General features: G+C 39.0%; 1 protein-coding gene across 1 annotated transcript; it reads left to right on the top strand.

Annotated features, from left to right (window-relative positions):
* The first annotated feature begins 1,711 nt into the window (after positions 1–1,711).
* LOC121650874 (protocadherin-17-like) lies at positions 1,712–16,865 on the top strand. Its single transcript, XM_042002656.1, has 4 exons — positions 1,712–5,302; positions 6,462–6,520; positions 6,675–6,844; positions 16,053–16,865. Exons 1-4 carry the CDS (start codon positions 2,834–2,836, stop codon positions 16,628–16,630), a joined length of 3,276 nt encoding a protein of 1,091 aa, XP_041858590.1. The 5' UTR covers positions 1,712–2,833; the 3' UTR covers positions 16,631–16,865.
* Positions 16,866–17,124: the final 259 nt, after the last annotated feature.

Below are 17,124 nucleotides of genomic sequence, written 5' to 3' on the forward strand. Positions count from 1 at the left end.
TTTGATGTTTTTTTGATAGGGATGTTGGTTTTTTTCCTGTGTAACAGTTTACAAAGCCTGTTTTATTTGGATAATTACCATGTTTACAAAATGTCTCATGGAAACATTTGTTCCAAGCAGAACTTATGCTTGCCTTCATTTATTCTGCAGCAAGATTCAGTAGCTTGTGCTGATCATCATTCCCACTCACCATCATCAGTATTCCAGTGAAGAGCAGTGCAACCAGTGACGGGAGCAAAAACAGAAAGATAAACAATTTAATCTCACCTTTAATCATGCTTGCACAGACTGGTAAGTGAATCACGTGAGAGAGATGCCAAGATATTATAAGTGTGCTTAAAATATGCATGGCTACTGTTTGTGGTTTCTACCAGGGAATACAACAGTTATAATTCTCCACCAAAAGAATAATGTGTTTTCAAGTAAAAATCAATTTGTCATGAAACAAGTGATGCATCTGTGTGTTTTTATGGGCAACAAAGCAGCAAAAATTGCAATTCATATACCAGGTGAACTCCTGTGGTCTCATTAATGACAGCTATGCATGACAAAGTTGTCAGTTTTTAGAAGAACAAGGCAGTCAAAGGCCCACATTAGGATGTAGCCTATTTATTATGAATATGAACCACCCTCTCATTCCAAGTTCAGATCATATTAAATGGTATGACTGTGACAATGCAGACCCAATTGTCAATAGCAGCTCTTTCCTGAGGTTTTAACATAGACTGAATGATAATTAGTTTCCCTTTGTTGTCCTTATCTCTTACCTGCAGAAATGGCCAATTTATGCAGGCAGCACCCTGGCCAGCCAAAGTTGATGCTCCCCAGAGGGGGAAAGCAGCCATGTTTCAGACAATGAAAATGAACTCAGGAGCAACTCAAGGTTGATTTAGATCCTCGGCAGCATGGAATAAAATTAGGAAGCAGGCCACAGTGATCTTGCCCTGATGTTGACACTGCTTCCTCTCAGAATTGCTCTCATAGAGTGCTTGCATCACTGAGGAGGCCCATATGCATCACTGAGATCTGGTCAAGTGAGAATGAAAATGCAAATGTCATATTGTTGAAATGTTGAGTGAACTAAATGTCAGTCCATCTTTTCTTATGAGATATGAGATTGATGTGGATAAGCTATGGAAGGAAAATGTGATAGCTGCATAAGACAGGTTATACCAACAGCTGTGATATTTGAGCTGTGAAATAAGCCTTGTTTCTTTCCAAAGAATAAGCAGTTGTCATATGTCCTTTACAGAGATAATCCTAAAAAACACCCACAGTCTGTCTTGTTTTATATCGTTTGATTAAATTTTCTAAAAAAGCAACGATGCAACAAAGGAAAAATACAAGAGTCAGATGTACGACAATTATTTTAATAATTAAAATGGTTATTTATGAATATTTAAGGAGTTTCAGAAACACTTGGAACATAACACTCAGTTAACTCTCCAAACATTTTGTCAGCTTTAATTTTACATTTTCCACATCAGGTTGGCCGTCTGTTCCACTTCTCTCCAAAAATGACCACTTTTCACGTCCTTGCTGCTTCTACTATAACCCATCCCAGCCAAACACATTTCATCGATCTATCTATAATCCCAGTTCACATCCACATATATTAGGAGCAACATCCAGCAGCACGTTTTCTCTCTGATGCTGCTGCTTGGTGCGCGCACATCAGTAAATGAATCACGTAGCACTAGAACAGCCCTTCTTCATGCGATCTTGCCAGACCTATTGGAGAAATCCCCCCAAGGCAAGATCTGTCACTGTTCACTCTTTTGTGGGGAAGACGATCAGAAACTATGTTAAATGCGACAAGAAATACAGCGGAGTCTGTTATAAAGGCGTCGAGAGGTTTCCGGCCAGATTGGCTCAGTGTGAAGGGAGCAGGTTTCAACAGTTGACGCGGAGAGAGAACTGAGCGCAGGAAAAGCGATTAATTTTGATTATCTGAAATCTTCCAACACCTCTGTTGTTTTTTGGGGGGGCATTTTTTTTCCTCGCAGCGTTTACGGGGACAGCACAGAGGAGGATTGTCCGAATGAAGGATGCAAGAGCGCTGGGTCCAATTGGACTGGATTATGGGATTACTGGACTGATTATAGGACAATCATCGGGCAAAAGTCGCAGCCGTGCCGTAGATGGTCTTGAATGACGGGAACACAAAAGGTTGGACAGGAGTATCAGCTCTATATCCGGCTTTTATTCTACTTTGTGGCATGGGAAGGCTGTGTGTGCCTCACGGACAGAACGCATATGCAACAGTGTGCTGCACAGGGAAAAAGTAAATGCGTTGTGAATGGTAACATCAGGCAATGCTGCATTTTGAATGGCCATGTCAGTATTTGCAGTAGCCTAGGTGTAGATGTCGCATGAGGGCAATGCGCTTTTGTAAGCCATGGTCTAACCTTCACCACAGAGATTCAAACGCTTTAACCTTGGATGCGGTATGGGATATTAATACTTTATATCCATTGATTATTCATTAAGTCCCACGTTAAGGACAAACAAAGCATTTTTCGTGCGCTATGTTGAATTTGATATTTAATTCATACATCAGGTGTCGTCGGGCGGTCATCTTTGTTTACAGAAAGAGTTCATCATAGACACACGGCATGTGAAAGAGCTTACGATACCGATTAAGAGAAGACAACGCTTCACAAATCTGTTAAATGCCTAATTAATGTGAGATCGGCGTCGACCACATGCCTGGTGAGGGTTTAGTACTCTAGGTTTGCCGTAATCAACAGGTTGAAAGTCAACGAGGATTTTCTCTTCTCTTTTCTCTTCTTTTTCTTTTCTGTCTGCCACTACTGCATATCTAGTTGAAGGGATGCGTCTCTCTGTACCCGTTTTCTTTCTCCTGTGGGTTAAAGCCCTGACATTGAAAAATCTTAATTATTCTGTCCCGGAGGAGCAGGGACCTGGGACTGTTATAGGTAATATAGCAAAAGATGCCGGATATGGGACCATTGAGAGAGGAAAAAAATCGAACTTCAGAGTACTGGAGAATTCTGCACCACATTTGGTGGACGTTGACCCCGAGAGTGGACTAATTTTTACCAAACAAAGGATTGACAGGGAGACGTTGTGCAGGCGCAACCCAAAGTGCCAGCTCTCTATGGAGGTGTTTGCCAACGACAAGGAAATTTGCATGATCAAGATTGATATACAGGACATCAACGACAACTCGCCCAGTTTTCCTTCAGATCATGTGAATATTGATATTTCAGAAAACGCTGCTGCTGGGACACGTTTCCCTCTGACAATTGCACATGACTCAGATTCTGGGGAAAATGGGATAAAGACCTATCAAGTCACAAGAGATGATTACAATACCTTTTCTTTGGATTTAAAAGTGAGGGGTGATGGGACCATATATCCAGAGCTGGTTGTTCAGAGACCTCTGGATAGAGAGGACCAGAGTCATCACACCCTTCTTCTCACTGCAATTGATGGTGGGGAGTATCCGAGATCAGGCTCCATGCAGATCAACGTCAGAGTGACTGATTCGAATGACAATAGCCCAATTTTTGATAAATCCTCCTATGTGCTAGAGATTCCAGAGAATTCCCCCCCTGGAAAAGTACTTATAGATCTTAATGCCACTGATCAAGATGAGGGAAGCAACGGGCAGGTGGTTTATTCCTTCACTGGATATGCATCTGAGCGAATACAAGATTTGTTCTCCATAGATCCCAATACTGGCGTCATCAAGGTCCAAGGAGAGATTGACTTTGAGGAGAATCCAATCTTAGAGTTTGATGTGCAGGCTAAAGATCTGGGGCCCAATCCGATACCAGGCCATTGCAAAATTACTGTCAAAGTACTGGACAAAAATGATAACTCACCAGTAATAAGTTTTGTTTCTGTCCGACAGGGAGCCATCAGTGAGGCGGCTCCTCCAGAATCTGTCATAGCGCTGGTCAGAGTGACGGATAAAGATTCTGGTCGTAATGGTCAACTTCAGTGTAGGGTGCTGGGAAATGTACCTTTCAGACTGCAGGAAAATAATGATAATTTTTACACTCTGCTCACAGACAGACCTCTGGACAGAGAAATGAAAGATGAATACAATGTAACAATTGTAGCGAGAGACAATGGGATCCCTTCTTTGAACAACACTAGGTCATTTACTGTGAAGATTTTAGATGAGAATGACAATGCACCACGTTTTACGAAGACATTGTATGTATTACAGGTGCCTGAGAACAACATCCCAGGGGAATACTTGGGCTCCATTTTGGCCCATGACCCTGATGTGGGCCGAAATGGAACAGTGTCATACTCCATTCTGCCTTCACATATAGGGGATGTCTCAGTGTACACTTATGTGTCTGTTAATCCCACCAACGGAGCCATATATGCCTCACGCTCTTTCAACTATGAGCAAACAAAGTCTTTTGAGTTTAAAGTTCAAGCTAAAGATGGTGGCTCCCCTCACATGGAGAGCACTTCTATAGTCAGGGTCAATGTCCTTGATGTGAATGACAATCTCCCAGTTATTATTTTACCCCTCCTGCAAAATGATACAGCTGAAATCCCAGTGCCTAGAAATGTGGGTATTGGGTACATTGTGGCTACAGTGAAAGCAGTGGACCATGACCATGGAGAAAGTGGCCATTTAACCTATGAGATCACAGAGGGAAATGACGACCACCTGTTTGATATGGATCCAGTGGGAGGAGAGGTCAGAACTGCCCATGCTCTTTGGGAAGAGATTGCCCCGGTGGTTGAGCTGGTGGTGAAGGTAACTGACCATGGCAAGCCCCCCTTATCTGCCGTGGCTAAGCTGATCATTAAGGCGAACACAGAAACAGCAGCAGGAGGGGGCTCCAGCGCGAGTGGGGAACAGCAGCACTGGGATGTGTCCCTGCCCCTCATAGTTACCCTCTGCATTATCTCTGTCATGCTCTTAGCCGTCATGACTGCCATCGCTGTCAAGTCCAAGCATCAAGATAAGGAGACTGGGAATTATAACTGCCGCATGGCTGAGTACTCCAATCCTCCAGTGGGGAAGGGAAAAAAGAAAAGGATCAACAAGAGTGACATCATGCTGGTGCAGAGTGAGATGGAGGAGAGAGATTCTGCGAGTCGGATGAATGTGGTGAGCAGTCCTTCTCTCATCACCTCACCAATATGTTTTGACTACCAGAGCCCTCTGCCACTCACACTGCCCAGGTCAGAGGTCATGTATCTGAAAACCACCCCGAACAGCCTGACTGTTCCCAGGTCCGGCTGCCACTCCAGCTTTGCTGGGCTCAGCACAGACACTCCAGCAAATAGGATGTCAGTGATACAGGTAAGTAGGATACTCCTCTATACTCTTTATTTGTCCTTTTTTTTCTCACTTATCTGCACACACTGCTTTCCCATACAAATGTGACAAAAGAAAAGAAATTGACTGAAAAAGGAGAAACCCTGGTGCTGTGGACAGGCATCATTATTTTCACTTTTTCCTTTCCCTTTCTATGAGACGGATATATACTCTGCATGTAAAGCATGATATGGTAACCCAGTGCTGAAGTGAATTTAAGCTTTCTTCTTCAGAGAGCCATTTCTTCTCTCTGTATTTGCAAATGATTTTCAAATTGCTCAATTCTAAGCCTTTTCTTGCAAAATGGCACAGTTGGTCTTCGTAATCTGCGAGTCCTCCAAGTTAGACATGCAAACAGTGTGGGTCTTGAACAAGGCTGCTGTGACCCTGCCAGATTTGCTGCTATAGAGTGAAAACAAAACCTTGCCTGAAATGTGGGATTGGACAGGTGTTTGAGCAGCTTGTCCGATCACATTACTGAACCAATGTGCACCAGACAGCTAGATGCACACAGCATAACCTTACAATTGCATTTTTTGCTTCTCCACAAATATGGGCCAGATCCACCCATCCGCATCCAAAGTTGGCACGATAGGGCCATTAATAGGTTCAGCCCTGCCTTGTAGAGATGGCAGGGTTGGATGCACGAGCCAGCTAACATGCTAATTTGACAGCATGGGCTTGTAGAACTGTTTAGCACAACAGAATAATCTGTTGTAAACGATGTAAATATCTAGGACAGTCTTGCAGACAGTCTCATTTGGAGATGATAACACAGATGACAAGGCCTGGCACTGTCACCAGTCACTAGGGTATGTGGGTGTGATCAACACAAACACATTACTTTCAAGATAGAGGGGAAAGGATGCTGAAGGCAGTGCCTAATGCGTAACTGTTTGCCATACCAAGAAGAACACATGGTCACAATGGAGGTTTGCTCTTATGCTGTCTTCTTTCTTTCTTTCTTTCTTTCTTTCTTTCTTTCTTTCTTTCTTTCTTTCTTTCTTTCTTTCTTTCTTTCTTTCTTTCTTTCTAACTGTGATTTCAAAGTCTGAAGTTCCTGTCTGTAACTCATGTTATTTTGGAATGTTGTCATAAATTTTAACATGGCCCATGCATAATATTGTTTTCCCTTTGTTTCTAGACTGAAAATTTCTCCTCAGAACCCAATTATGCTGGCAGCAGGCAGCCATTTGTTCAAAGGTAAAAGCAGTGTCCAAATGCTTCTTGACCAGTGCATTTAGCTTCTTATATGTTAATCAAGCCAGTCGATTCTGGCTATCAAAGAGGGAAGTTTTTTTCACAGAACTAATGGAAAGTTGTGTTTCATTTTTTCCCCCTTTCTGTTCTGCTGCAGCTCAACATTTAAGGATGCAGAACGAGCAAGCCTCAGAGACAGTGGCCATGGTGATAGTGACCAGGCTGATAGTGACCAGGATACTAATAAAGGCTCACACTGCGACACATCTGCCAGGGAGGCCCTCAAGATGAAAGCAGCAGCAGTTAATGGCCAGCCTTTTGAGAAGGGTGAGTGGACATCTTCAAGATGCCTAACTGACTCTTGTACCAGACATTGTTTGTACTTTATACAGTGAGAACGTGCCTTCAGCTCACTGGTGTTTAAGTGGAGGTCTACAAGCTTCTGAGTAGAGCCAATGCAGACACTTCTTCCATCAATATTATTAGAGCTGGAGCTGCAGCAGGCTACTTTGTTCCACTTTACATTGCAGACAGCCTGAGCTGTGTTTCAAAGATAACATGAAGGCACCAGTGTGAAAGGTAGATGGTAGCTTAAAAGGATAAAAGAGTCCATCAGCTGACATTGGAATTTTCCAACATTTTCTGTCTGATTTAACCATCAAACAGACTCATATGCATGGAAAAGTGTACCTCAGTCTGTGTCTCTTTTCATCATGTCATTAGTAGAACATGAATTCGTCACATGGTTGTCTGGAATAACATGACAGAGACAAGTAAGTATGATAGACACTTGCAGTGCAAAATGACAGATATTTCTGGTGCAGCATGGCAGAGTTTTTCCACATTTTGCTTGGAAATATTTTCTCAGTTATTGGTTTTGCCGTGGTTGCTCTGTTTTGAGAAGAGCTTGCTTTACACCTGAAAAAAGAGACGTTAAAGTTTATTTCACAAATCTGAAACAGCCTACCCTACTGGGAGTGTAATTATAGATGACTGTCAATCTGTTGCAACCTAGCTGACCTGGATAGATTTAGCTGTTGTGGATATAAAGTGAAAACACGAAAGCAACTCTCACTGGTAAGATAAAAGATAATAGGGGACTTGTGTGAAGTGGTGATGTTTTTCATTTCCTTGTCGGCGCCTTGGAAGAGAATAGCTGTGGTCATCATGTCCCTATGCAGCACTTTCCACACCATTTACATTGCTATGAACTGTTTGTTTGCAGCATGCTCAGGAGGGCAGAGATAGAAACACTCTTGAGACTGCCAGAAGGATGTGCGAATATCTCTCTATATCTCTCACATTTTATATATGTGTGAGTGTGTGTTTGTGTCATGTGAGGAATTATGGCAGACCAAACTTGACTCTGTGGGAGGTGTAAATTCAATCACATTTCCTTTTTTTCAGTACGTTTCAGGATCTGATTCAACCCAAGTTCTAAGGCCAGTCAGATATTAGAAACCCCAGATATTGAAAGAGATGTTTTGTACATGTGAAACAGAATATTTACTTGTGCAGTGCTGACACGTTGCTTACCTGCAATGTCAGTTAATTTATAGACCTGCTTTTCTAAGATAAAAGAAGTGCAATCAAGTGAGGCATTACTTCTAATATCTGGATGTTTTGCAGATACCTTTCCTTGCATGTGAAAATGTAGCTAAAAACCAAATTAATAGATCAAAATTGGGTAAACATTAAATGGTGTCAGTGTCTGTTGGCTACAAGGTGGAAGATATATATTTCACATTATGCCTTGACTTAATCACATGAAAACATCATCTACCAACCCACACACTTATTCCTTCTCTTACTCACACACAGAAAAACAGGTACATTTATTGAACAACAAAGACACTGTTTTGCAGATTTAGAGAAGATAGTGCTATTATCCAAAATGGAGGCACCACAGAATTTTTGCTCCAAATGCACCAACACAAAAGCTTTCGGGTTAAGTAGTATTGCTTTTATGTCTTTACCTTTACCATCCCTCTAGTCTCCGGGCTGCTTTGATACAGGTAATATATGCACCTGTGCAGCTTCCACTATCATGCACTCTGAATATTTATTCACTCTCACAGACACCAGATGCACAGTGGGTATGTTGCTAGGCTTTCTCTGATTCTATTTATAATGGGCAGGCGGTTTCTTTGTTTTTTTTGTGAACATGTTATTTTTCCACTCTACAGTTGCCTATAAGATCACAGCCATTTGTCACTTTATCATGATTTGGTTATGTGGCTAAATTTTACTCAGTGATCAAGTGGAAAATGAAAATGGAAAAAGCTAATGACAGGCAGAACAGATGAAACCAGTCTTACTTCCTGATATGTCTTTTCTAATCTGTTTTTATTTTAAATAACAGTACTAACATATTTGTTCTTTACTAGTCTGTATGTCTAGCTTATTTACACTCTTTGTGTTGTATAAAAATTGAAAAAAATTGGTTCTGAGAACATCACAGGATTATAAATATTACTAATATAAGGTTCACTCTTGGTAAACAACACTGATATAGTTCTAAACACAACAAAGAGTCTATTAATATTTTGGTTTTGCAAAGCTCTTGTGTAAACACGCAGAAATGGAGGCTGGATTAATCTAAAATGAATGGCAACAAAGGAAAATAGTTATCTTTTTAATTGTAATATAACCTGTACAAACCATGAAATGATTAAAAAAATAACGTCACCACAGGGAGAGCTACAGTATAATCAACAAATACCATACACAATGTCACTTTATCAATTTACATGTATTTATTTTATAATACCTGATGCTAAATCGGAAGGTTATTAGGTTATTATGAATAAAAATTTTAGTAAACACACAGATGTAGTCCATTAATTACTTTTGTCTGTTTGGTGAGACATTGTAGCATAAATGCCGAAAATACATCAGTCTGTGCTTCTAAGCACATACATCCCTTTGCATCAGCATCATCTGCTAGCTCCTCCGCAGATAGGTACCATGGAAATGAATTCAGCATCTGCCTACTTCTCCTTCCTTATGCTTATTGTACTAGCCTTGTGCATCTATGTTTATAAAATACTTTTCTCTATTCCAATGAAAGAAAGATGGTGAAAAACAAATGTAGGTGGCACAGTGTGATACACTGATCTGTGTTGTGGTTTTGCCAAATTATTGGAATAATTTTGGTTAGTTCTGCCTCATAAAATGCATTTTTTTGCTTAGATGTTCATATAGAATCCTTACAAGAAGTTACCAGAGTAGACTCATTTGCTAAATAATACTCAATATGAACTCAAATGATCTTAGAGATTTAAGTTCTTGATGTTAAACATCAAGGTTTGTGTAATTAGAGACTGTTGCTGCTTGGTTCACAACCAATCCTTTAAAAGTTTACAGTCATTAAAGCAACACTGCAATTATGTATTAATTTTACAACCAATTACACTTTGTAAGCCTTTAGTATGAATGTTTGCTCACAGACAAGGTCAGAAGCAATGCATGACCATATGATTGACACTTGTCAGTGATAAGCTAGTCTCGTCCTGCAACATATCCTACTCAATGGTTTATTTCACTAAAATCAAATCAGAATTTTCTTTACCTTGCTTTATTCTTTCAGAATCTAAAGTTCTTCGGACAACAGTGGCTGAGGTAAAAATCAAATAAGACAGAAAATACATTCCTTATGACTTGTACAAGCTGGCTTTTTCTTATAACCGCAGGAATCATTCCATGGATGAAAAGAAATCATCGTTAAGACACTGAAACATTGGCCTTCATAGCCAAACTTTAGTGAAAGACAATAGCTTCTTGCCTTTTCTAATTGGAGTCTTTGACAAGTCTTGTGCAAGAATAATGTTACTTTAACTTTAGAAACTTTTTCTCACTCAAGACACAATATGTCATTGTTAACTTGATTTATACTTTACTCTGAATGAGGTGCTGCCATGCAGACTGCATTTCTTTGTTTACCTTATTGTAAATATGATCATATTCAGAGTTTGAAACTATTAAGCAATGCTATGTATTTCAGTCTTACTCATATTATGGAGACATCAGTACGCCTTAAAGCTAATTTATACTCCTTTACTTACATAAATTGGTATGTCCAACGCTGCCCCAACAGTTTCTGGTAGTACTGCTTCTTTTGCTAAATCTGGCAATACACCTGCAAGCTTTCTGAAAATAGACCAAAATATGCATATAAGAGATGTAGCAGACAGGCAGATGGCTCTTCTCTAATTGGAGTCTTTGACAAATCTTGTGCAAGAATAATGTTACTTTAGCTTTAGAAACTTTTTCTCACTCAAGACACAATATTTCATTATTAACTTGATTTATACTTTACTCTGGATGAGACGCTGCCATGCAGACTGTATTTCTTTGTTAACCTTATCGTATATATGATCATATTCAGAGTTTGAAACTATTAAGCAATGCTATGTATTTTAATCTTACTCATATTATGCAGACATAAGTACGCCTTAAAGCTAATTTATGCTCCTTTACTTACATAGATTGGTATGTCCAACGCTGCCTGACAGTTCCTGGTAGTACTGCTTCTTTTGCTAAATCTGGTAATACACCTGCAAGCTCTCCAAAATATGCCTATAAGAGACGTAGAAGAAGAGTAGATGACTCTGTCTGTATGTTGTATTTAGCATAGAGCATAAATGAACCTTTATTTAAACTAAAATGTTCTTTAAAGTTTACCAAATTTTGTGACATTTATATAGACATTAAGAATGTTTTCTAGCTTTATGATGCCCTTACTCTCAGTCAGTGCAAACAGGCTGTCACTATGACATTTTTAGAGAAAAGGGAAACACTTTTTGGATCATGGTGAGGAATTTGGATTGGCTTTGAAAATGTATTCTCATATAGACCTATATTTTCTAATGTTTAAACAGGATATACAGTAAATATTGTCGATGAAAATCATATGACTTATTTTGATTAAGGTTAGTACTTTGTATATTTCTGTCTGTGCAAAGGTAATCAGTTTTAGTTTTAGGCACCGAAAATACAGTACAAAGGATTAGCAAAAACATCTTTGTTTGATGCAAAACACAGCTTTTGAAACTGTACACTTTGCTCACAAAGCATCACAAATGATGCAGCAGACAACAAGCTACTGTGGCTTAGAAACATGGTGATTGTATGTATCCCATGGTTACTAAAAATGTAAAATGGCAGTGGTTTATTCTGGCATCTCGGCCGCTGTGGTGAATGGTTAACACTGACTGATTTTATTTCACAAAAGGAAACTATTTTATGCACATTTACACGTTGCTTCTGTAATACAAATATGATGGATAACCTTTCAGTTGGGTGCAGATGCAGAAAACAGGATTGGTGCATATGAATGGAAAAGTGAATTTTGCAAACTTCTCAAACTTGAAAGGTCTTTGTCAGGGAAACATGTATATGAAGAAAAGCAGTCCATTTATGTAGATGAAAGTTGAGAAGTCCACCTACTATTAGGAGATAAAATAACATCCATTTATCCAAAACTATTTAACCGCATGCTGTAAAAAAATTAAATGTCTTCAAGAAATGACTCTAACCTATGCGACATTTTAATATTTTCCGGAAAAAAAAGGCAAAATGTTTTCCTTTTAACATTCTTAAGTGCTTACAGTTCTGATGTAGAATTAACAACACAATTTACCTCTGTCCAGTCATAGCATAATTAACAGTTTCATCGTATCCTGTGGCTAGGAGTGGGTGCATTTGTGTAGGTGTTAATAGACTTGAGCAGCAGTATGTGATAGTCGGAGCATGTACTTTGCAAATGAACTTGCATTGAACGTGTGGTGCATCGGGGCTGATTTTCACATCTCTTGGGAGCAGTGGCACAGAAGAGGCTTCTGTTTTCTTCTTCTTTTCTCTGTCCTCCAGCAAACTGGTCTAGGCTTGTGTATGACGAAAGTTCAGTTGCCTTTGAACAGTAGGATCTAATCACCTTTTTTCGGAAGAGACCCGTCATGTGATGCTTCCTATTGTTCAAGGACGATGTCCTGATCCTCATCAGAGCCAGGTTTCAAAATGAGATCAAGTGCCTCATACAGCTAGTCGCCCGCTCATGGACTGTGATATCATGGAATGACAGCAAGACAGAGATGAGCTGATCAAAGTCACATCAAGCAATAAATGAAATGATCATTTCTATTCAAAAGGTTTAACCTGGTTTAAATTTTGTATTCCTGAATTGCATATAGTTAAAATAGAGTAAACAAGTTATTTGTTCTTTTTTTTCCAAATTTTTAACAAAAAAAAATCAATCATAAAATACCTACATGCATAAACAAATTCTGATAAATTCAGTGATCTTGAATTTGTTTGTGCCTTTAGTTAAAAGCTGGTTCAGCCTCATGGAAATCACAGCAAGGAAACCCATTTATTAGAGTAAAATTAAATGGGAAGACAGAACAACAGGAGGATGAAATTGCTGATTCATTTTCATGTATAACAAATTAAGGAAAACTATTATTTTCCACCAATTTATAAAAGGACATTTCTGACATTTTGCTTCATGCCTTTACATGCAAAACACCTCGATGCATTATTGTCAAATTAATTTTGATAGCCAAGTGAAATGGCTTCAGAAAAAAAAGAAAGAAAAAAAATGACACCTTCTACATCATAACACCATGGAAATGGGCTCTTTGTATGTGTTGCTCTCTGTGATTTTTTTTCCCCTTCAGGATTAGGTGTGGTGCAAAACTTAAAAGAAGGAATAATGGTACGAAGATAGATCCTTAAAATCTTTTTTTCTTTTTCTTTACTAATAACAATACTTTACATGTATGTTCATAAAGTATTTAGTGTGGTTTGTAGCATCAGCCAATCCACTAGATTCTGTTGCTCTTATGTAATAAATAGGCATGTATGCTTATTTTTTTTTCTCTTGTGAAACAAACAACGTTCATCTGGTGGCCCTGAGGTAATGCTTTCATTATAAACAGGCTTTAAAGCTTGTGTTTGCATTTTTGTTATTATTGCCAAAAGTATCCAGATCTTCTTTTCAGATCTTATTAGTTTGATTTAAACTTAGAAAACAAAGAAACACAAAAAGCTAAAGTAATATTTAATTTAAAAAGTATTCAAAGTACACAAGAGCTCAACAAACAACAGGTTTCAAAAGATGTGTCATCAAAGAGAAACTAAAGAGTCATCAAAAAGCATCAAGATAATCAGTAAATCAGAGCAGGCAAAAGTAATAAGTGTTTAGATCTGAAATGTTTATATTCTTTTTAGCTCTGGATCCTGAAAATGTATACAGAAGTGCTTAGTTTAATTATCTTAATCTTCATTGTTTATATTGAAAATTATTTTCTCATGTTTTTGCTGCTTTTTTTCGAATTAGTTTCCCTTTTCTTTTAGCCTTTGTAAAAGGTGAATTGTGGTTCTTCCTGTCCACAACATTTCATTGCATTATTGACTGCACTTTATCCTGCATATGACAAACAAAATGGATCTGAATCTGAATTTTTTGGTGCAAATGATATTTTTAAAACCTAGTTTTAATGGGCCATTTTATTCTAGTGTTAATCTGGCAGCTTTTCCAGGGTCCCCAGCCTTACAGCAGGTGTCAGGTGGGAAAAGCCTCAACCCCCGTAACTGGCAAAACAGGCATTGAAGATAAAAGGTTGAAAAGTTCAGTTCAAATAGTGCTGAAAATGTGTAATGCAGAGAGAGGGTTGTTAATACAGCTAGCAGTTTAACTTGTTGAAGCTGACGCAAAATCTGGCAGGCAAATAAAAACACAGGAAATCCAGAGAAGGCAAAAATCCATGAGCAAGAAAAGTCATTGAAATTTGGCATCTGAAAGATGGAGAGACTAGACAGTTACTGTATGTCAAACCATGTAGCTCTTAGGTTACTTCTAGCTGCATGCAGTGCTCTGAGAGTACCTTAGTGGTTGCTCACAACCGTCAAAATGTTGACTGTTGACGCTGTGCACTTCTCACCCTCAACAGGCACCATTTTGACAACAAAAAGCAAGTCAAGAGGCTGTCATTTCATGATATGAGACACTGCTCAATGTGATTAGTGCATATGTCAAGTGTGAGTTGCACAAAAGCTATAGCAAACTAACCTTTCCTTCATCCCCTGACTTGAAGGTTATTTGGAAACAGGAAACATGAATCTTGGTTGAGGAAATGAAAGATTACTCTCACAGTCAATGATTTCAGAAAGCTAAGCATTTTAAATGTATCATGAAATGTAGAGGTTTTACAGCCAGAGAGGTTATATTGAAAGTTGACTTGAATAAAATGATGAATTTTGAACTTTTCAACTAAGTTTTCTTTTACCCTGACCTTCCTCAGAGTGCTTGCATATGCATTGCTCACATCAAGAATTGACTCAGAGATCATCCAGCAATTCTCAGCTAGTAAGAAGAGTAAACAGACCTATTGCTACTGCTGTTACAGATTCTAGCTATTATTTAATGTGTTGCACCGTTTATACTTGTTCATTTATCTCCTTGAGTTTCAAATATGTTAATTCATACAAAATTTTAAATCCACATTTAAAATAAATTGTTTATTTGAAAATCGAATAGATAAGATGAATTAAACATGAATGTTTGAATGACTGAATGAATGAGTGAATGCATGAATGAATGAATGAATGAATGAATGAAATTTATAGATGTGGGATACTCGGTATAGTTTTAGACAGCTTCACAAAAATCATGAGCTCACTGTGTTAGCCATTATGTACAGTAGTGAGATGTGAGTGATTTCAAATACAACCAAAGTTTTTAGTTGAGACAACTCACCCTGTCAAAATTCATCCACTATGCTAAGCACATGGTGCACACTGCATACTTAACAAAGTAACTTGTCAGTATAAAAGTATCCAAAATGAGTCATAAAAACTGGCTGAAAAGACACACAAAGCTAGCTAATAACAAACTAAAACTTAAAGTTCTGAAAGGATGCCAAACTGAGGGACACAGAGGGTTTATTGTGGATGAAAGGAGCAAACCACAACTAAAACTGCGACTAAATTAGCATAGGTAGCTTGAAGAACAACTCCCTCATCTGCTTCTGTTTAGAATTGGTTAAAATAGTCATGCATATTTCAAATTAAATGTAAATGAAAACATCACTTCCTCTGCACCAGATGATATTTTCCAGGAAACACCCACACAGGTTGTTAATAATACCAGAGGGAAAATGTTTCATAAGTAGGACAAATCATTCATTTGCTATATTCACAAAATGATCAGCTAAATTAACTTTTTTGTAAGATATTGTCATGTATCACCAAGTTAAAGTTGCATTACAAGCATTTCTGAAAAAAAAAATGCTATAATGGAAGATAACATTATTAAACTTAAATGTTGCACAATGCTTCTGGTTGCCATTTTTATTGCTGTGACAAAAAATACCATTTTTTTAAATGTAACTTTTAGTCATAGTAGGAATAAGAATGGTTAGTTGTTTGTCATGTTATTACTGCTCATCCTTCAACATGTCATCTGCATGTTCCTCTTGGTTGTTTAAACTAACCCCAGCAGGCTCCAATAACAAATGTTTAACTGTTTTTGCAGAGCAAGACAAATCAGTCCACTGCACCGATGAATGTCGTGCACTGGGGCATTCTGACAGATGCTGGATGCCAAAGTTACGGGTAGGAAGCCAAGCAGACAGCGCAGATAATCGCACCAACCTTTTCATCCCTGTGGGAATGGATGCCATGGTAGAGACAGAGATTTATGGCACCATCAGCTGCAACAGCAGAAAAACCCTCAGCACGTTTGGAAAAGAACAGCGGGATAGTACAATCCTTGTGGCCAATGTCAAACCTTACTTAAAATCGCAGTGTGCTCTAAGCCCACCTCTACAAGAGAGTCCATCTGCATCCAGCAGTCCCACCAAGAGTAGTGTGCCCCTGGACTTGGCCAAGCAAGAGTCCAAAGAAGAGAGGGACGTTGGATCCGACAGCAGTGCCTATGGCCCTCCAGATGGCCAATGCTCCCCACTGCACACTGAGTTGGAGGAGCCCTCCTACCTGACTTGCGAGCTCAGGCCTAAGTCCCTGACAAGCAGTCTCATTCACAGCTCTGTCATCAGCCAAGAGTGCGGGGGGTCAGATTGTGCTCTTGACCCAAGGGACTCTGGTAACTGACAGGAGAGGCTATCACGCTCTGTCTCCCTTGCTAGTAGGTGTGATGATGCCCTCACTGATTGATGACCAAGAGGTGATTTATTTTGATCCGCTGAGGTGTTCAGACAAGCATTGTATAACCAAAAACCATCTGCTTTGTATGTTTTTTCATTTTAGATTTTTTTTTACTTAACTATTATTTTTGAGTTTGTGACTTGTTGTGTTTAGGTGAAATACGTGTCTGACTGCTGTGAAGGCTTTGGGGAGGTGTGGGTGGGTGGGTGGGAGGGGGGTTGGGTGTCAGTGCTTACCTGGCTTCAAGTGTTTTCATGGTGTACTGTACCTGTCAATTTAGATGTCTGTATTTTACACATTTCAAACTCCAATTTTGTGAGGCTGTTGAAAAAACTGCTACTGTTACGCTATTGAGTCCTGTCTGCTTTTGTACAGTGAAGCTTTCTGTCTCCATTTAGTGTATAAGGAACATCTCTTTGAATATCACAGGAAATACATAT

Source organism: Melanotaenia boesemani, chromosome 12 (genome assembly GCF_017639745.1).
Source record: "Melanotaenia boesemani isolate fMelBoe1 chromosome 12, fMelBoe1.pri, whole genome shotgun sequence".
Taxonomy (NCBI): Eukaryota; Metazoa; Chordata; class Actinopteri; order Atheriniformes; family Melanotaeniidae; genus Melanotaenia; species Melanotaenia boesemani.